This window comes from Anopheles bellator, chromosome 1, assembly GCF_943735745.2.
Source record: "Anopheles bellator chromosome 1, idAnoBellAS_SP24_06.2, whole genome shotgun sequence".
Lineage (NCBI taxonomy): Eukaryota > Metazoa > Arthropoda > Insecta > Diptera > Culicidae > Anopheles > Anopheles bellator.
In genome coordinates, this window is record NC_071285.1 from 45,164,643 (window position 1) to 45,186,043 (window position 21,401).

The 21,401-nt window shown below is 52.9% G+C and overlaps 1 protein-coding gene across 1 annotated transcript in view; it reads right to left on the minus strand.

The window, feature by feature from the left end:
• Window positions 1–21,401, minus strand: part of LOC131215702 (protein sickie-like) — a gene marked incomplete at its 3' end in the record, with an annotated part of 99,456 nt that overhangs the window by 6,818 nt on the left and 71,237 nt on the right. Inside the window, exon 2 of the mRNA XM_058210094.1 lies at window positions 6,446–6,630. Within this exon, the coding sequence (XP_058066077.1) occupies window positions 6,446–6,630 (185 nt within the window). The remainder of the gene's footprint in view (window positions 1–6,445; window positions 6,631–21,401) is intronic.

Sequence of the window (21,401 nt, forward strand, 5' to 3'; positions counted from 1 at the left end):
CACTTCTAAAGAAACAGAATCGACGAAAAGACATTATTGTTTACATATAAATTAATAAAAGATTATTACGATATCAAAACAAACATGGCAGATTACTTGTACTGCGCTTCCAGGAGTGTCGGGCTAAGAACTTAATTCATGTAATGAAAAATTATTCTAATACGAAAATGTGGCCCCCCTACACGACGTGGCGAACAGCACACTTATAAACATGCGCACTTGTAATAGCCCATAAGATTCCAGTGCCTCTAAAAATTAAGAGCTCGATATGAAACGCCCCTAATTGGAGATAATGGTTATGGTGTCCATCGTTTGCACCAGAAGCCTCCACAGCAACAATAAGTGAGCACCGGGGTTCCGGGAAGAAGAGTGTCTCGGGCTCGTCCCCGATTTGTCCGTGTGACCTACCAGGGGGCCGAAGCGAGGACGTCCCCCGGACGGCGGAACGGCGGTTCCAACCGCAAAAACGCGACAGTTCACAAATTTAAAGCAAAACACTGACCGGCTGACCGTGAGCCGGACAGCTGGCGGCGGGGGTCAGTCGGCGCAGGGAGGCTGCTGGCTGTCAGTTTATCTTGCAGACAAATCAGTCACCCCGAAAAATCCGGCGACCGGCGATCGGTCCCGTCTGCCGCCGCCCCGGCCAAAAAACACGATGCAATCGTTATTTGCAATGATTTTTCTTCTCCACATTTGGACTTCGCCTCTTGCGGTGGCCAGGGGGGGTGGTGTGGAGGACCGCAATGACAACATAAAAAAATGGCGACGAACCGAGACACAGAGACAGAGACAGAGACAGAGACAGAGAGAGAGAGAGAGACAGGGACAGCGTCAAACGGATTCGTTCGTCCGAAAAGGCACAGACAGACAACAAAACGTTCAAGTGAGCGTGCCGAGCCAGTGTCGCCGTCGTCTGGACGGCCACTTGCAGAGTGGGGAAAGGGGGAGGGAAGGAAGAAGGCACTGGTCGGCCAACTCACCCCCGGGGCGGAGCGGGGAGGGAGACAGTGAAACATGAACTCTGCACAAACGGAACGTGCTAAAATGACCGAATCGTGCTGAATTGCACACATGCAGATGGCCTCCGCCCGAGCACGACGGCGGCGAGCGACGCGGCTGCAACAACCCTTTCCCGGCCTCCCCGGGCCCCCACCCCGGCTCAGGCAGGGCCGAAGAGGCGCACACTCGACGACCCGCGAGGAACGGCACGAGCGAGCGAGCCCGCCCGGCGAGGTGATAGACCTGGGCACAGACACATTTCGGACGCCGCCCGTCGCGGGGTCGCACAGGACCTGGCGCAGTCACGGGGGAGGCGGCTATGTGCAACGCTCTGACAAAGCGCAAATTTAAAGCCAGACACTGGCTCACTCGGCTCGCTCCGGACTCCGGGGCCAGACAGTTAAAGTCAATAAACATGCAACTTTTATTATTGTTGTTCTCCGTCAACCGTTTTTTTCGGTTCTTTTGTTTGTTTGGCCACGGCCGCGAGGATTTTTTGTGTGTTAACCGAGGGGTCTGGGTGGGGAGGACAGACCCCAACGACGTCAACCAAGGCACGACTTTTTCGGGCATCACACCCCCAGCACCCAGGACTCAACGGATCGAGCGGCGAACCCTTTGCGATGGTCGCAAGCGAAGGCTCATCTTATCGCAGTGAAAGTGAATTTAGTTTTTATGTGGGACATTTATCAGCACTCTTCGCGAAGGAAGACACTCTCAAACAGATAAAAAGTCCCGGGAGATATGCTGCCAAAGAGAACGACTTAATTCAGGAGCCCAAACAACCTGATGGCCCAACGATTCCCAACGAGCCCAGCAACAGCTGAGGGGACAGACCGAAAGTCATTCGAAAGGGTACAGCCGCAACGCAGCCGTCATACGCTGAAGACGCGGAATGTGACTCCGAAACGACATCGCAGACACCTCGCCTTCGGGGACACATCTTCCCGAACGACGGGGTGGTGTATCAACATCGTTAGCAGCATCTTGGCGGCGGCGTCGGGTGATCGATTGCCTTGGCGGGCGACTCGGTGGTGTCGGTCGGGCGGAAATGCAAACAAGACTCGTCGCGACAAACACAGTCAGGATGTCGCCCACCTGCTGCGCGGACCTGGTGAAGGTGTCTCGCGCCAACCGCCGCGCACCTCACAGCCTCTATCCGGCGCCCGCGAGAACCGGTTAAGTAACTGGCCGGCCCGGGGGTTCTCCTCCGCCGCAGCACACACAGGTGTGCCGTGCCTGGTTCCCCCCGCCGGTGAAGGTCAAAAGCGATCCAGCACCGTATTGCGATGCAAGTGTGTTGCGGCGGGGAAGATGCCTTCGCAATGCCCGTGGCGTGAGTGAGTATTAGCGTCCAGTGTCCGGTGCCTTATCGTGAGCTAATGTCACCTTTATTACGGTGCGAAAACCGGGTGCGTCGGGCGACTAACAAGTGGGTAAAATAAGAGTCTACGATGTGTCATCTGCTTTGGTTTACGAAAAATGGTGAAATACTATGCAGGAAGCTTAAGCAATAGAGGATGGTGGTCTAATACTTTTTACCAGTATACGTGGTCCGTTGAATTGGAATTTCGTGATTTTTTGGGTTTTTTCAAAAACTTTTAATCCCCAATCCCCACTTTTGCCAATGTTTTTTCCAATCCTCGAAGCGCGTCAAAAAATGATTTTTGGTTATCTTGTTCAGCTCTTCCTTCGATGCCGTTTTTATCGTCTAAAGCGTAGTCCTTACATGGCGGCCTTCTGTTTCCGGAACAAGAAAAATTACTGGGCAATTCGGTGGCTGTGGCATCATTAGAGTGATGTTTTGGCCAACGATTCGGGCAGAAACAACGATGTGTGAGCAGGGACGCAAAAGAAAATTTTTGTCTTCTCACCAATCCGGGGATTTGTTGTGGATTACTTCGTGCAAATAACGCATAACTTACAGGTATTATTCATTTTTGATCGATCTGCATTGCGGCAACAGCTCATGATGCAGCACGCCCCTGCAATCTGAGAAAACTGTAAGCAAAGCCTTCACATTCGATCGAACTTGGCCTTTCGTCGTTCACATCTTCTCGGCCCTCTGTGAGAACATTTTGAACCACCGATAAGCGCTGCTTTGGGTCATTGTAGCTTCACCATAAGCCACAGTCAACACTCGGAATGTGTCAGCGCTATTAATTTCGTTTTAACACAAAATTTGATAAGGATTCTTTGTCATTCAATTTTTGGAGCATTAGAAAAAAACGAGGCTGAGCCAAAACACGTCCAAGCAAAATAGCTGTCAAAAATTGACCGATAACTCAAAATGGCCGAACTTGCCACCATAAGTGAGTGACAGGAGTAGCAACATATTGCCACAAAAAATCAGACATATGTAGCCCGCGTTTATACAAAAATATCAGACCTTTTTAAACACACCACGTGGTATTTGTCAAATATCGTAACATAAAGATAACTTCCGAATTAATTCGTATCCCTACAAAAAACATTTTTAAGTCCAGAAAAATGGTAAGATGTAAATGGCGAATTGAAGTTCTGTACTGTCGTGATATTCAGCACCAATCATGTATTGTTTATTAGTTAAAAAATCAATTCAAGTTCACCTCACCCATAGCCCCATCTACAATTTTTGCATCGTTTACGATTCTTAATGTGGTTTTTAAATGTCACAAACATGGCACTGTTTCCGGAACGGTGAAAGCTCTTAGAACTCCATAAACTACCGACCGTTCGCACATAACCTCCAATGGAGACGCCTTGTCATTTGTGGGCCCGCCCAGCGGTTCTCGCTCCGTCCTCCTTTGCTAATCCTTTGCACACATCGTAACACTATCAACAAGCTCGCAACGGAATTACTACTCATTCCCGAAACTGATACGGAGCAAAAAATGGGGCCAGAAAGCGAGCTTCTGTCGCGAAAGAACGGGCGCATTTTGATGAACAGCAGCCCGGCCCAAAAGTCGTAAAACAATTTATTTATTATTCAACAGGCCCCGGGGCGGCAGCCATCGGTTTTAATGTGAGCAATTAAAATTGGCCACGGCTCGCTGCGTCATGTGCTTGCACCACCGGTCTAGCTCTGTTCCCGGATAGCTGTCGCCATTTGTTTGTTTCTGAGAAGTGGCGCGCGGCTCCTCACTGGCAGTAGTTTGCCAACCCCCCACCCCGGTAGGTGACCCATTTTTGCTCTCGCTCGCACCTCGCACCAGTCCGTGGGAAACTGTCGCCAGCGAGCCTCGGTTGTGGTGCAACAAGAAAAAAATCGAAACGAATGGATGTTTGTGTCGGTGCATTTTATATGCTCCGGTTCGGTTAGGCTCCCGGTGTGGCCTCCGCCGACCGAAGCTGGAATATGCAGGGCGGCGTAAATAAGCATAGGCCGTTTCGTAAGTTTTTGTTTCCTAGAAAGCCATCACGATGGACGCAAACAGCACGCGGTGGCACCAACCGCTTCTTTCACCTTCAGCCATTACACGGCAATTGTTGACAAGAAACTAGGCCCCCTCGGTTGTGTTCGTGGAAATTGGACACGGCACAGGGTGATAAGGCAACGCTACTACGTGTTTGTCACCGAACACGCTCCTGCAGGGTGCGTAGTTGTTCCTCCGTTTTCCAGGAATCGCCGCCACCGAGTACTCGTTATCCGCCAGAATCTAACCGGAGCCACCGCTCATGAACTCAAAACAAACTTGTCGGTAAAGTTTCGTTGAAGAAAGTTGTACGGAAAATCTGGTGCCGATAACCGCCCAACCCAGAGAGAACCCTTGCACCGTTTTTGGACCGAAACCTGTTCACTTCTTTTAATTTTCTGATAAAACAACAAACGCTCCGGTCCCGACCGAAGTTAATTTCGGGCGTGAGAAAGCGTCGAGTCCGTTGAACCGGGCCAGGAATCAGACCACTTGGTTGGCTCGATTGAAAACTTCTCAGAAACTCCGTAACCGGAGGATGCACGCAGGCTCACATGGTGGCTCTGGCAGGTCCCGCTTGGTCCCAAGATCCAGGGAAGTCTTCGCTTTTTCACAGAACCTCCCGTCGCACAATGGGTTGTGACTTTCATCCTCATTTCTTAAGCATTTTCCAGCTTATCAACGGACTCCACACGTGTGGCTGCAGGGCGGCGGTTAACCGCAACCGCTCGACACGAACCGGAGGAGCAGACAAAAAGGAAGACGCTTTGTTGTCAGGGGTGTCCTTTTTCTGTTTCGCCTTATCTTCGAGTTCGAGCTTCATGTTCAAGCGGGCGACTACGGCGATCAAAAACGGAGCCGGTAACAAAGGAACCGCAAAGGAGGCACCTTAGCAACGCACACCAGCCCGTCCGTCCCGTTGCTAGGAGGTGGCCGTTCACTTGACAGTTGCGAAGTAGACAGTGAGTGTGCCTTCGCCTTTGCAGGGCTGTCATCGGCTTCGAAGCGAACAGCGAAGCGGTATCTTCCCGGAAGGATCTTCCAGGATTTGGGAAAGGGCCAGGAAAAGGGCGTCCGATGGAGACGACGGGCCGGGCAGTTTGTTTTATCGTCGTAGTGGCTGCTGCGTCGTTGCTTCTACCAGTGGCCAGCGAGACGGAGGACCACATCGGTTCCATCTTTCGTCCGAGCACCGGAGTCGGCGCCGGTGGCTACTGTGATCTTTCCTGTCCCGGACAGCGGAAGCACACCCTTTGTGAAGCGGTAAGTTGCTAGGTGCCGGAGCGAATATACTAATGCTGGGTGGGTTTCCTTTTACTGCAGTCCGGTGGAGATCCACCGGTGAAGGGTTCACCGCCCAAACGGTGCCCAAAGTTTCAGCAACTGCTCGGCAGCGATTGGCTGTGGGCGGACGTACTGAACGCACACAACGGCATCCGGAACCGGTTCGCCGGTCGGTCCCGGGTGGCCAACATGAAGAAGCTCGTCTGGGACGATGAACTGTCCCGTATGGCCCGCCTCTGGTTGACCAGCAGCTGCGACGAGCGCTACACGCTGGACCCGTGCACTCAACTCACCAACCCGGACCTGTATACGCGCGACTATCGGAACGTGCGGCAGAACGTGGCGTTCGTCCCGGAGCGGTACCTTCCGCGGTACTACGATATCGACGTGGTCCGGCGATGGTATGGGCAGAAGGCGGACACCCCGCGGCCCACGCTCGGGCCGGCCGGTCAGGTGTGGCACGGGGTGCTCAACAACTACACCCTGCTGACCTGGGCCAGCCTCGAGCGGATCGGATGTGCGGCGGCCAAGTACCGGGACGGGTTCCAGCTGGTCTGTAACTACTTTCCGTTCCACTCGCTCGCGGAACCGGCGGCGATACGAGGGCCACCGGCCAGCCACTGCCCTCGGACGTTCCCACTCAAGAGTCGTGTCTTCGGCGCGCTCTGTACGTTCGAAATGGACAGCGTCACGGCTGCTGGGACTGCTGGTCCCAGCACCAGCGTAACCTGCCTCGCTACGATGATGCTACTAGTGGAGCTACTTACGGGTACCGGGAGATGGTTCAAGTCGGTGTTTAGAGGTGCTAGATCGTCGGCGATGAACTGGATCGGCAGCGTCAGCGCTTCCGTTGCACGCGCGGCCGTGGTTGCCCGCAGACACCGAAACACTCCGAACAGTCCCAGGACGAGCGCACAGATGACGGAGAACGAGACCAACCCGTAGATGTAACCTAGAGCGTGGAGAGAGAATGAGATGGAAACCGGATTCGTTAGTATAAACGACGCTGGAAGTGGCTAACCTAGCATTGGAACTAGCATTGGGTTGTTCGATAAGTTTTGAGCTTCACTAATAGAGGGCGCAATAGTTGCTAACCTAATTTTTATTTTTAATTCATTCTTTTTTTACAAGACATTTATTATCTGCGTGTCATGTTATAGTACTTTTAGGTATCGTGCAGCGATTGAATTTTAAATTTTTGGAAAGGAAAGGAAATTTATTAACGACTATTGAAAGTCAATAAGGACTCTTCGCCTTCAATTAAAAAAGTAAAAAGGGGGGTCTCTAAATTTAAACGTTGTCGTACAAGCCTTCAAGGCGATCCACAATTCAAGGACATACAAAAACAGACACAACACCTGAAATCGTAGGAAAAATACAGGATATTGTATTGAAAAATCGTTGAGTGGCTGAAAGAGATTTAGAAGAAGTCCTAGGCATCTCATTTTGACTGAACTATTAGGTTTCAGAATGAAACAAAGGAACAAAAACACATTCGTATGCATCTTTCTCGGCAACATTTTGAGCGTTTTCGAAAGGAAAAAGTGGATTTTGTGCGTTGACTCATCACTATGGATGAGGGTTTTGGGTCTATCACTATAGAGAACCTGGTTCTTCGGCTCCGAAACGAGTCCGTGTCCAACAATCATCTTGGCGGCAAGAAGGTGTTAACATCAGTTTTGTGGAATGCGAAAGGAATTTTGTTTTTGATTCTCCAGATTTGGCCCATCTGTTTCCAGAACTAAAAAAGTCGTGCGTAGAATGCAGTGATGATGAGGTGATAGCCAATGATGATAGAATTAAGTGATGATGAAGATTAATAAAAACGGCTCAGTCCATTCTTTAAGAGTTAAAAAAAAGTAGATGATAGCAGCTGCGGAAGCGCTTCAAAATCCCTTCCAGATCTTCTCACTTCCATCCCAGTGGATGGAATTCATAAATGGTGATTTTCTTATTGAACCGCAAAACTTATTGAACAACTCGGTAGTATCTAACGCAACACAGTAACCTCGTCCTAATTGGCCAACTAATTGAAGCCTCCGACACTGGCACGCGCGCATCCTTCACCGTATTTGCGCATTCCACGCACGGACCGATCTTGGAACTCGGACGTTACAAATGGCGCCCAGCAAGAAAAGGAGTCCAGCAATGTCGTCTGTGAGTCCGTGTCACACCTCTGCCGGGGCCTCCCTTAGCAACAAGGGACGGGCAGATGATGAAAGCCCCAGTCCCAGGCCCCAACCAGTCGGCCGCACTCACGCGTGGCAACGGCGCGCAGCACGATCAGCATCATGTGAACCATCATCATCATTATCATCACCGGCGCATCACCACCACCCATCGGCCGGTTACTAATCGTTTCTGTCTGTGGCGTGCCACGATTTCTAATAGCTCGCTGCCGCAAGGGGGGCGCTCTGTTTTCGCCACGCCGTCGGTGCATGGGGCCGCCGCCGAGGGGCCGCCCTACATGGCGCGCCTGGCCCGCGCCTGCGCTCCCCTGCCTTCTCTTGCTGCTCTGTGGAATGAATCTGCATCATTTTCACCACACGAGCAGCGGCGTGGTCTGGGGCCGTAATTATCATTCCGTGGCCGAGGTGTTGAATTTCTTACGACGTCTGGCTCGGCCCGGACAAACCGGACGTGCTGCACAAGTCTGCGCGCTCCGCGGAAAAGGAAACGGAATGGCGGTGGCGGTGGCGGTGGCGGTGGCTCTTGAATCTCCCGTCCCGAAAATAAAACGACCGTTTTGTACGGCCTGTTTGTCGTCCGCGAGGACGAAGGCGGCGGGCGGTGTTGTGTCCGGTGATAAGATAAGACCGTCCGCCGTCTTTTGGTGCCGTGGTCGCGTTGTGGTCTCCCCCGAGTGGCAAGTGGCGGACCCCCGAGGAGCCTGAACGATGTATCGGAAACTGCATTTTATCCTAACGTTTAGGCGGAACATTCTCCGGCTGCGACGCGGTGGTACATTAATCAAACAACCTGCTGCCGGAGGTGGAAAGAACCAGAACGAGGCGGTCCGAGGACTTGATCCGCGTGGCAGGGCGTGTAGGCACACTCAACGATCGCCGACGATGTCTAGACGGACCCCGCTGATAATGGGTGTTAAATGACTAACCGTAACAAGCTATCAAAAGGCTCGAGTTGCTGGACCTGCAGCAATTCATCCAACGAGCGGACTGCATCTCGAGCGTCCGACCGTGACACGCGGACTGCTCGTCATCGAATTGGCACCGTAAAAAGATAACCCAAGTCGGTGCCATTGGCTGGCCATTGATAAACCGCGGACTTTCCATTCAACTCGCACGTAACTCTGCGGTGAATTCGTCTTGACGATAACGCACGTCGGTCGCTAAACGGCCATCCTAAGGCACACGTCAGCGTCGCCATTATTGACGCCGGTGTTAAGGGAAACACAAACACTTTAAGCGCTTCCAGAGGCCATCCAAAACGCCTGTCCCCGATGACGTCCCGGAGCTAGCTCTGACGTTGGTGCAGGGAATTCGTGAATCACCACCGAACACCTTTCTCGGTTTGTGTTTGTGGTAATCAGTGGCCGATAATGCGAAAAGAGACACATGTTTAGCAAACGTGCCCCGATTCGTGATGGTTCCGGCTCGGGCGATAAGCCACCATTTGGAACTGTGCGCCAAGGAGAGCCCGTCCCTCTTTCTGTCCGTGTGACTGTGGCCTTCGTCTGCCGGCTGCCAGTCGACGGAGAGGATTCAATTTATTTTCGAATGATCCGACAGCCAGGAGGGGGGACACCGAGTAGCAAATACCGTCGTCCCGGGCCGAGAGGATGTATCAATCTTGACGCAGATTGAAGATTTGGCATTTCGACTTCGCGTGGGTGCGTCGTGGGGCCGCCGCCCAATTTAGCGACCGTTTTTTTGTGTCTTGCGACAGATTCGTTACTTTGCGCCGGTCTTCTTCCAGCCGCACGGCTAAAGGCGCGTCCCGTCGGTGGTCCTCGCCCATTTTGGCTCCCCAAGTCTCGCGGGGGGACTCGCCGCGGGAGGATTAAAATTAATTGTGCATCGTTAAAATCGAAGCGGTACAAATTATACCAGAAGCGCAGTCACGGCCACATCGGCACACCGTTGGGTTTTTTTTAAACGGTGAGCGCCGAGGCTCACACTTTGGACACTAAGCTCCACACGATTGCCTCCACCGTGTAGGCGTGTGCAGCTGCAACCGAACAAAAGTGCAATAAAGTGCATTCTTAGCTGTCAATTGCCCGACAGAGGGAAGCGATACGAACCGAACCGGCGATTGAATAATGGTGCCGGGGTATTCGGGGGCTTTTTATTAAATCGATAAGCTCCGAAAGCGGTGTAGAGTTTTAAAAGCAAACATACGTCATTAAAAAAAAGGGGCTTCGAAAGTGAAGTTCTGTGAGCCAATACTATTTATACTGTACGATTTTTTAATGGAGCATTCGAGCATCATTCACAAATCCACCAAAAATCACGATCTTTGCCACTTCGGGAATATACTCTAATAATTTCGTTAGTTGGAAAGATTATTTGTTTCTAGGGATCTATAATCTTCTTTTCCCAGATGGTTTTGATCTCCAATTTTGAAGCTCTGGAAGCTCTTTGACCCAAAGGGAAATTGCGAGTTTCCAAAGTAGAAAAGGTTTTCATAAGAGCTTCCATAATTTGCTGATTGACACGAAATAAGCTATATTTGATCGATAGATACTAGATATAGATTGTAACAATCTGTCCGGGTCAAAACGAAGGCCAAGCTAGGTAACCAGTGCGTGTCTTTGAGCTGTTATGTAAGCCACGTTAGTTGAAATGTAATCCCTTGAAGCTCCATCCCATCTTTGGAATGGTTCAGTGGTCAGGCTTCAGTGGATTGCACCCCATAATATTTCGTGTGTTTGAAAGAATTCTCGTTGATATAACCGATATGATGAGATTGGTCAGAAACGCGTGTCTCAATCCAATTGAATATACTTTAAAATTAAAAAAAACTTTGTTCATAAACCCAAAATATTGTTTAGGTTCAGATCACCCAGCGCCACGGCAAGAGCGCCCGATGCAGTGATGACCTTGACTCGGAGGAGATGCAACGGATGTGTCTCGATGGTCTCGCTGCACTGCTGGCGCCGTTTTGCGATAAATAATATTTCTGCCTTCGCCACCGTCTAGTCTAGGGCACCCGCAAGAGCCAAACCCGGGAGGGCTCATGTCCCCGAGGCCCGACAACTGATGCACTAGCCGTCGACCCCCGGGTGCTCATAAAATTTATGCGCGCGCAAGGCCTACAGCAGCAGTTCCCCCGGGAGAAAGGGAGCGAACATAGAGAGAGCGAGAGAAAGGATAGGTTTTTATGCCTCATTTTGCACAAACTGGCGAGCTGGCGAGCTGGCGAGAATAAGAATGAAATCCTGACCTCCCGCAAGCATCGCGCGCGGCCTTTCCCAACCGTGTGTCCTTTCCTCGCGCTGGGCCAGTCCTGGCTGGCTGGCTGGCTGGTTGGGCCGCGCCGGCCAGCTTGGCAGTCTCACGTCTCGCGTCAGACACGCAAAAAAAATGGGCCAGACACTTGGAACCCGTTGGAAGCCCGTTCGTCGGTTGGGCCTCTCGCGGGCCAGTCGATCGATATTTAGGTCGCGAAACTTTTGCTGCCTGAGCCTGGCCTGAGCACAGAAGGATAGCTCGTCCCAGTCCTTCTTCGACAGAGCTTTCACAGCGTTTTTTTTGTGTGCTTCTGTTGCCACCGACCCCGGCGGATTGGCGGATTTATGTAGCCCCCCAATCAGTGCTGGTCACGACATTAGATTTGGGGGTTTTCCGATTCCGAGCGGACGCGGAGCGCGATGCGATCATAAAAAAGGACCTTGGATTTGGTTGCGTGGAATTGTGGTCAATTTTTAATTTTACCACGTGACACCACTGTCCCCCGCCCAGCGGAAGTCGTTCTCGGCTCGAGTGGTTTTTCTTGACCGAGTGTCTGCGAAACACATTTGATGACTCTACGGCCCCTCCCTTCCTTCGACGGTCTTCACAAACCGCAGCAGCAGCAGCACCGGCAATTGCAATTCCATCGATCGCTCGATCGACAGCCCGGGGCACGGCAGACGGCGGCAAAAACTCGGCCGAAAGATTCCATTTAATTTCCCTCAATATGCTAATTCAGTCAGCCGTTGAATTGCATTCGCTTCCTGTCTCTCGCTCTTCTCTGCCTGACACCTGAGCCGCCGCCTGGCCTGGGGGGGCCGCCGCGTTTGATTCGAATTTTATTACCTAACGCCGTCGGCACGGCCGCGCCAGAGGCTGGTGGTGGTTCGCGGTGTGTCTGGTTCGGTGGCAAATGGATTTTGGCGTTTTGAAGGGCACCAGACTGACAGCCAGACAACCGCTTCCGACCGATGACGGCGACGATGGAGGCGATTCGCTTCACCGGTTTTTCGCAGCAGTCTGAGCTGAGCGGATGACGCCGAATTGAACAAATCTCCATCGCGCACGTCCCACGCGCGCTTAGAGAGGGTGGTCCACCATTGACCCCCACTCCCCGCCCGGAACAATGGCGGCCCGAATTATGGTGAAGTGTGAACTTTGGGAAACAAATCACCATATAGCCCCCGCCGTGCAGCAGCAGCAGCAGGACCGTGAGAGTGATTTGGAAGTCCCCAAAATGGGAAACCCTACCCAAGCCCGGTCCGACGGCCTTAGTTTTTACGTTACCTCGTTTTGGCCACCAGCCACCAGTGTGGTCGTGGTGTGCCGAGCGATGCGTCACGAACCATCACCGAGACCGAGTCTGTCAAATGGAATGTTTGGCCAAAAAGCTAATAAAAATAAAGCCAAGAGCAGACCGAGCGCAGCTGAAAGAGACACAGATCGATAACGACGGTCGGGAGCCGGACCGTGGGCATAAATCTCCTGGCCAGCGGACGAACCGAAAAAGATGGGGTTCTCCAACAGCGACGACGTTTATCAACTTCAGACCGACCAGCCGGCAGGCGCCACGAAAGAGCAACATGAGAGAAGTGGCAGCAACATAAAAATTGGCCCCACCACAGGGTGTGCCGATGTCGGGGAGCAACAAATAATTACATACCACGCCACGGTATGCCAGGCACCAAGCAAGTCGGCTAAAAATAGCGATCCACAGCGCCCACTAATACTATGTCCGATCGCAATAAACAAACACTTCGGGCAGATGATCTAATGGGGGTTTCTCGTCCCGGATCAATCACCGCGGTTATGCCGTAACACCCCAAACAGCTCCCACGGTAACAATCGGCCGACCGGGCCGAGCCGGATGGAAAAGTATTCTCAATTCTAGTTCTACTCCAGGGTGATCCATCAAGTGTTTGAATTTTGGAACTACGGATTACTTTACAGTGTCAAACTTCGTTCTGGAAATTGTAAACGTTTAGTACAGACTGTGACATTAACGAAATGGGTCGCTATAGGCTTGTAGAAAATTGGTAAATATTAAAACTTATTTCCAAAGTGGCGAGTCTTCAGCTCAAATTGTACAAACTCAAACTTTACGTGCAAGAGAAGCCAATGCACCCCCACAACGAGTGACTGTTTGGTGCGGATTCATCGGTCCAGTTCGTTTCAAAAATGAAGAAAGAGTCACCGTAACACACTCGACATTTTGCACCCCCCTTCGTTCTACGGAATCCAAAAACTAGATGGATCACCCTGGAGCACCTCTAAGTCATCCCGGGTTCGCAAAAAAAAAAATCCACCCAAAACGGGTTTTTGAGCAGCGAAAAACATAAATTACAATAAATTAGGCGCGAGGGACCACGGAAACACACAGCATAACCGGAATACGGAACATGCTCACGCCAGGCCGCAACTTGAATGAAACCCGGGATTCGAAGCCAACCCAAGGCGACTGACTTCCGAATGGGGGAAATGTCGTTCAAATGCGCCTAAGTCCGAGATCGGACTTACAGCGAGTACCATACCGCCGGAACTTTCAAAGTACATAGACATAGATTGAGAAAACAGAGATTTATTGGAAGAGGGATTGTCGAAGTACTTAGATCGCAAAGCGGCACAGTGATCGTAGTTGAAGAGGTTATAAATCGGATTTGAATTCGATTGGATCGAAGATCGAATGAAAAAGTCTGTACCGGAATTAAACCTAAACTGCTCCGAAACGGGCGAATGGATCCTGAAACATAAACCCCTCGCCATCGATAAGCATGCGAGGTGATGGATGATCATTCGATTGATTGGACGCACCCGACCCCGAACGGAATCACTTACTCGACGCGGGCGGCCGCCCGTCCGCGTGTGTTTGTGGCGTTTTGCGTAAAGGACGCCACTTTTCCGTCAATTCACCCCCAGAGAAGACGATCGCAGCGCAACACGTGCGCGTGGCGGCTGCCTCCGCTGGAAGTTTGTCAGGGACGCCCACTGCGGTCATTCACTGCTCACTACGACCCCTCGCTCCCACCCCCGCCCGTCGCTCTCTCCTTCTGTGTGACCCGCCCCGAACGGGCCCCCGATTTTCGCGGAACATCATCTTGAAGCTTCTCACGCACGCACACACACGGGCAGGCGGGTTGTCGAAAAGTGGGCAAAACCGTAAAGGCGGCCATAGCCCAAAAGTTCCGCCCGTGTTAGAGCGAGAGCGAGAGAGCCCTTCTTCTCGCCAACCTGCTACTACGCCCGGCGTCTCTCTCACTCTCTCGGTGTGTGGGGCCCGGGTTGAATGACTCTAGGCGAAGCGTTTTCGCACAGCAAAAACTGGCCACCCCTTTTCACCCGCCACCCGTCAGTCGCCCGCCCGTGGGTCGCTTTTATGCGCAAAAATTCGCCAACGAAAGCATCATCGCCGCGGCCATCGTCGCGCATTACCATAGGCACCAGTCCATGCTTCGTCGTGGCTTGGAGCTTTTGTGGCTTGGTTTCGTGTTACGTGGCCCGAACGGCGAGAAGAAGCAATCTACGAAAAAATAGATTCAACCAAGCGCGAGCGAAATAGGAGAGCAGAGTGTGGTGTGGTGGTTGCGGTGGCAGAAGCCGACAACCGTGACCGAGAACCCCGTGCGATGCGGCGACGTGATCACCCTCGCGCGACCCCAAAAAGGCGAAGCATGACGTAGACGACGCCGATGTGCTAAATTGAGCCGTGGCGAGCATAGAACAACACCACTACCAACCTAGAGAGCCGGGCTAGGCTACCCCATTAGCGTGTGCCCTATTCGCTCGGTGACAATCATTGACCCAGAGAGGGGTCTAGGGGGTCGCCAAGAGGGGTTTCTATTGATTGGTCCACCATAGAGTGACTGAGAGAGAGAGAGAGAGAGAGAGCGAATGAAACCCGCCGTGCACATGTCAACAGCGCGCGACGCTGACGACATTACGCTCCTAGAGCTCCTTGGCCCAAACACGCACACACGTGGACGGCGGTCGTTGATTCGATTTTATGTTCCGCTGAGATCCGGGGGCTAACCGAAACTCGAAACCGCCACTGACGGCCGGTTATCAGAAATGGCTATTCGCGGAAATTATGCTACGACTTTCAGTGGATTCGACGCAAAATTAATGTCCTCCACACGATGGATTTGCACGGCGCCGAGGAGAAAGCGCCGTTTGCAAATCTCCGGGTTTCGCGAAAGAGTCCAAATCAAAGCACCAAACAAGTTCCGGCATGAATCCGGAATCCGGTGCTAGTGTCGATTGGGAAATGGCTCAAGTGGTTGTGGTGAGTCTTTGGATTACAACAACCACAAGAATAAAGCGAAGAAAAGTTATAGCTGTAAAGAGGGTAATCTTGGTCTAAAAATGAAGACTTAATTCATGGTTCCAGCCTAACAAATATACGTCGGGGCAAAGTGCTAATAGGTGACTGAGAGGTCGAAGACACCTATTTAGGGTCAAAGGTTAGATTCACGCTGGGATGCCAGCAGCCAACAGGTTACATGTTACATGTCTGAGGAAAGTTATACAGAGCCTTTATCATCCCAGAACCAACATATGCCTTTCGGACATGGACTCTGTCCAAAACTGTCGGAACCCTGTTAGCCTCGCTAGGCTCCGGTGGGCTCGGCATGTCACGAGAATGACGGATGTCGAACCAGCTGCCTTTGAGGGATGCCCTTTTGTAGACCAGGACTTGTAGAGACTTGTGCTCATAGATAGCTTCCGTTCGTGAACTTAGTTGCCTCTCTGTGTTGGAAAGTCCCCGGCTTCGGCCCGGGACGACCAAGGCATCGCGCGCGCGCCGAAAAGTCTACACACGCAAAGTGCAAGCTTAATGGAAACGAGTTTCCAAACAAAAGAAGAAGTAAACCAGGCATCAAGAGAGAGAGAGAGAGAGTGAGAGAGAGTGGAATCAGTCAGTGACCGTTTGATTGGATAATCATGACCGGGCCGGAAAGCGGGAAAAGAGTCTCGCGGGATTGCGCAGATTTTTGGCGACTTTGGCCGATCGGCGCAACGTCATCGTCAATCAGTGAATGGGGTCTGGCGGCCATCTGCAAATTTCATCCCCAACCACGGGACCCATCCCCGGCTTCACCCCCGGGCTTAAGGAGAGAAATTGCCGACATCAATTCACGCCGAGACTTGGCTTGTTGTTGCAGCGCGATGCATCCCGGCAGACGGAACCCGGCGGCGCGAAAGCTTCCTTCATGCTGCCGGCCGGCCTGGGCTGCGCAAGAGAAATTCCTTTCACCCGACACCGCGCGGGCGAGAGAGCGAGAGAGAGAGAGAGAGCCCCGCACCGGGACGACGAACGGTAACGAGTTTAATTGGATAAATGCACTTTTTCGACAGCCGCCCCAATGCAGCCGCCAATTTTTGGGCGCGTTTTTCGTGGGGGGCTCGTTTTCGCGCCACTCATTATTCACTTATGCAATGGCGGCGGCCGCCAATGGACGTTCCGTTTTCCGTACTTTTCGCGGCGAAAACAAATTGAGAAACGGGCCCGATGGGTCCCGATGGTTGGCTGGCGGAGTGTCGAATGGCCGGTGCACTAACACGAGGTCCTTACGACAATGACAAAATAAGGTGCACGTGGCTAATTACTGAGAGCTGTTGGATCTATCGACCCATGTGAACACCGAAGACGAGGACCGATTTTAACGATCCATATTTTGTGGCCATATCCTTAGCCCGTCTGCACGGTGCGCGTCTGCCACTTTGCATACTAACGACGAATCAAACCACCCGAAAATGCGCCTCACTGTTTAACGACACAAATAACCGTAAATCATCGCATCGTTGGGACGCACGGGGCGCGTCGTAAAACTGAACCGAAGCATTCCCCGAGCCCGAGACAAGATGACGACGATGATGATGATGATGATGCACTAACTAATGCGCATTCATAATTAACTGCACATCGTCGTGGCGCATCGGCCTTTTGCTGTGCGGTTTTTCTGTGGAGGTCCTTCACGGCGAGGTGCATTCGGCGGTGCACAGGAACCCGGTCCGTAGCAGCAGGTGACAAGTTTAGTGCCTCTCCTGCGAGCCCAAATTGGCCCGAAGGAGCCGCGGCTTGCCAATATGGTAAAAGGATGGCCGCCATAAAATGGCCGCTTATTGGGCGGCCGAAGATGGCCACCGAAGATTGCAAGCATCTTCGGGCGTTACAACCACTTGTTATGCTGCTGCCGCTGGCTAGCAACCCATCCTGGCCCCTGTGGTCGTCGCCCTGTCGGCCCTGCTCCAAGCTCTAGCGTATCTGTGCTGAGCTCAAGCGTTTAAAAGCCGCCTCCGACGACGATAAATCAGACCATCGGTTCCCCCCCAGCAGCGGTCGGTTTTCCGACTCCAGTTTTCCACACCGCGCCACGCGTATGTGTGGGATTTTTTCTCCCCACCGGTTCCGTGTTGGTTGGGCACTGTCGCCGCGGTTTTATTGCGGTAGGCCATTATCCGCATTCGCAGCAGCAGCAACGACGGCGACGACGGGCCTACCACCCGGCTGGACTTGCTAGAACTGCTTCGAGCATTGCACCCTCCGCTGGTCGTAGCCATACCGGGCGTCCGCCCGGGGGCCAGACCGAAGGCCAGAAGGCCGAAGAAAAGGAAGAAGTGGAAAGCTACTTCTCTACCGTCCAACATAAGGGAGAAAAAACTCCGCACAGTGGGTCCGCGGCACTGGCACAGGCCTTTAGCCAGCCCAACTAACCCTGCAGACGTTTGTGAAATTTGCAAAAAAATAAACGGAATGACAACGTCCAGACCAGACACGGCCACAGTAGCCCAACACTTGTGGCCCGCAAGTACCGCCGGTAGACGCGTTCCTGTTCAACGCCGACAAGACGCCCAGGGAATTTGCTGCGCTCGAATCGGCCTTGGTCCTTTCGGGACATAGAAACGTCAGTGAAGTGCCATTTTTGCTTTGGACTCCACAGCGCAGCATCGGACCGGGGGCCAATCGCTGGATCCCCCCCACTTCAAAAAAAGGACTTCGATTTCGATTCGTTTCGAGGCACCATTAGATTCGCGCTTCGATCGCCATGGTCCCCGTCGCCGCTTAATCTCGCGACATTCGGTCGCGTTTGGAGGACACAACGCAAAGAGGCGTAGGCTCGCCGCCGGTCCCAAGAAGCCGGACACATACAAACGTGCGCGCGGACGCAACTAGAACCGCACGTTGCCCACGCAACGCCGCCACGCCAATCGATGCGTGCGGACTCACCAACACACGTGCGGCAGCGGCCACGGCGCCGGAGCTAGGGTTCGTCTTATTTTTTTTTGCGCTTTGATTCATTTACCGGGGGGTTCGGCACTCGGAGGAAAAGGTCACACAAAACACCAAACCCCGCTGGCCGCCTAGCTGCCCTCCGCAAACGTGCGGAGTTCCCCCCACAGGAAGCGCGAGCCGGAGAACGAACACCACGAACACCAACGCGCAAGAGTGTTCGGAACGGGCACGGCCGTTTAAAGGGTTGCGCAATTTGAACAATAATTTTTTAAGTACATTTTGCGTCGGAAGAGCCTTTGGAAGAGACACATAAAACATAGTTTAAGTGTAGCGAGAAAGCGGATCATAAACGCGAATAATCATTGTGGTTATGCATCGTCGAGGCTAGAGGTTTAAATAATGAACAAAGATAGTCTTAGGAATGTGTAAAGGACAAAGAACTATGGGTCAGAGATAAATACTTCATTTTAAATTACAAAATCAGTGTCCTTTTACCCTGGGAACTGACAGAAAAGAGTTGTATGTCACAAATGGTGAATACCTAAAGGTGATACTCGAGTAACAGAAGGAGGCCTTCGCCTTAGCCTTCACCGACAGAGCCCAAGCATCGGCAATCGCACTACAGTCCCTAAAAAAAATTATAATTTCATACTGCGACCCCTCTAAGGACTCGAAGCGAACCCCCAAAGGAGCGTGGGCCCCAAAAATTAGTAGCCCTTCTTCCAGCAACTTATCAATCGGCGGTCTCCGCTCCGCGTGTAACACGCACCGAAGAGGTCAAAAAACCTATCCCTCAACAAAGTGGGTGTTTGTGACGATTTTGCCCCATTTTTTGCCTCCCCTTGACGCCATACGCAATCTACGCGCCTACGATGGGTGGCCCCCGGGCGGCCCATGGTGTGGCCATGTGTGTTGGTGCCGGAAGTAATCCAGTGGCTACGCACAACGGAGTGGCCTGTGTGCGTGAATCCTTTGGATAGTAACGCACCACACCACGGAGAGCGGCCCGTAAGGTCAAGGAGTGAAGTTTCGGTGGCCATTTATTAGACCAGAGAGGGAGAGAGTGCCAACGGTCCGAGGTCGTTGACACCGCGAACCGATGACTTTCACTGATGCCACGATGCTCGAGACACGGACTCTTCGTAGAATTCGGCAAGGATCTACCGGGAAGCTTTAAGGACGTCGAGGGGGCCTTTTAATGGCCCCTCGGTAAAGGCTGACAAGTGAGAGAGAGTGTGGTGCCGGATAACGGTTTATGGTCCGCCATCGTGGCCATGGTCGGTGAAACGAGCTGGCAATTCCTTTTCCTCCCAAAATCCAGATGAATTACGGTCCCAGGCTAAGAGGGAGTCTAAGCCATCGTTCTCGCCTTGAACTCTCCGGTTTGTGGGCCCCGATAGGCGATTTGCATAAACTGCAGCCTAAGCTGCTGTGGCGAGGACCGAGGCCTGTCTCTCGTCGTTTTTGCTGTGCGCAGAGCCAACATAAAATAGAATTAGAAATCAATACATCGTCGTGCAGTGGCCAGTTGGCCAGGAGCCCCCGTGCGGGTACCATAAATACGAGCTTGCGTATCAAGCGGACCTCGGCACGGTCAGAACCGAGCTGAATCGGCTTACAGTGCGCACGTAAATCATGCAGAAACGTGTCTGGCCAACTCGGGACCATACCCATCTCCGGATAATGGGCAAAAGCTTCACAGCCACTTCGTGGGCCACTTTCGTCGGCATCATTCTTTTCGGGGCCCCAATGCCAATGCCGCTAATTACCCGCGTAATTACGTAAAACTGCACTTCGAATCAGCGAATCATAATCATCGGCTGCACTCCGTATGCACCGTCGCCGTCGCGTTGTCCCCATCGCTTGGTGCATGCTTTCCAAATACGCAAAGCGAACGAGTCCGGCCGTTTTTACGTGGACAAGGACACCCGCATCGCAGTCGCGGGGAGGCCCATAATTAGCCGAGTGCCGCCCGAAGCCGGTTTTAAGGTCACCCCCCGTCGTTCTGTCTCGACGGTTTCCTTTTAAAGGGCCCGCTAATTGGGCCCACTGCGCGCACGCGACCCGAACGTTCGATCTGGGCGCTCCTTATTAGCCTCCGAAAGGGCCAACCACAAGCCCTTGCCACCAGTCCGAGTCCTAGTTTGTCAGCTGACGGGGCCCTGCTGGGATCCTGGTGGCCCCCAACTGGACCGCGAACGGCCCTCGGCTTATCACCTGCGACGGCATTAATCAGGCTCATCACACTCTCTCTCTCTCTCGTTCCCCGATCAGAGTCCAACCCGTCGGCTTGCGGTCCGCTTTGCGCAAACCGCAGACCCAGCCCGTCCACGGCGTTATCAGCCAGACGGTCACGACGGACGGCTGGCTCCCGTGATACGGGCGTGTGCAGCGGAAGGAGCACTGGGCGGGTGTATGTTTTGTCTGGGGCGGCCCTGGCGCGTAAGGTTACGCTCTACCCCATCAGTCGCCCGTTATCAGCAGACGGGTGCTTGCTCTTGCCACCGAGTGTTGGGCCGGCCGCCCCCCCCCTTTGGCCGAGTCATGTGCGCGGCGCAATAGAGAGGCAGCCCGTGTCTCACGCCAGACAGACCGATTTTTTGTTCCGCAACGGGTGCTGCAGGGCCCGCACCAGCAGCTGATTAAATCCGGCTGCCATCCGGGCGGCGGCAACGCACGGTCATCGATTGGAACGCGGACAAAAACGAGACGAGACAACCTCCCGGAGCCTGGCCGGGCCAGCCGGTGGGGAACTTAGCCGGAATTAGTCAGCAGGGGAACGTTGGGATCTTATCGGCACCGGCCCCAATTGGCACGGGAGGGGAGCCACAACACGTGCGGCCGATATTTGCGCGGAGCCTAAAAAAGTGAAACACAAATGCGTCAAAATAAATTATCTGTGACAGGACGGCGACACGTCGGAACTACCGCAGCGGGAGTGGCCAGGCGGGGGGTGTGTATGCTTACCCAACACACAACAGCGCCGCACGCACCACAATCAGCAAGTCACGGCCGGTGAAGACCGAGCCGCGCGACTTTCAGACGGCGGCCAAAATACGTCGTCCACACAACCTGCGCCCG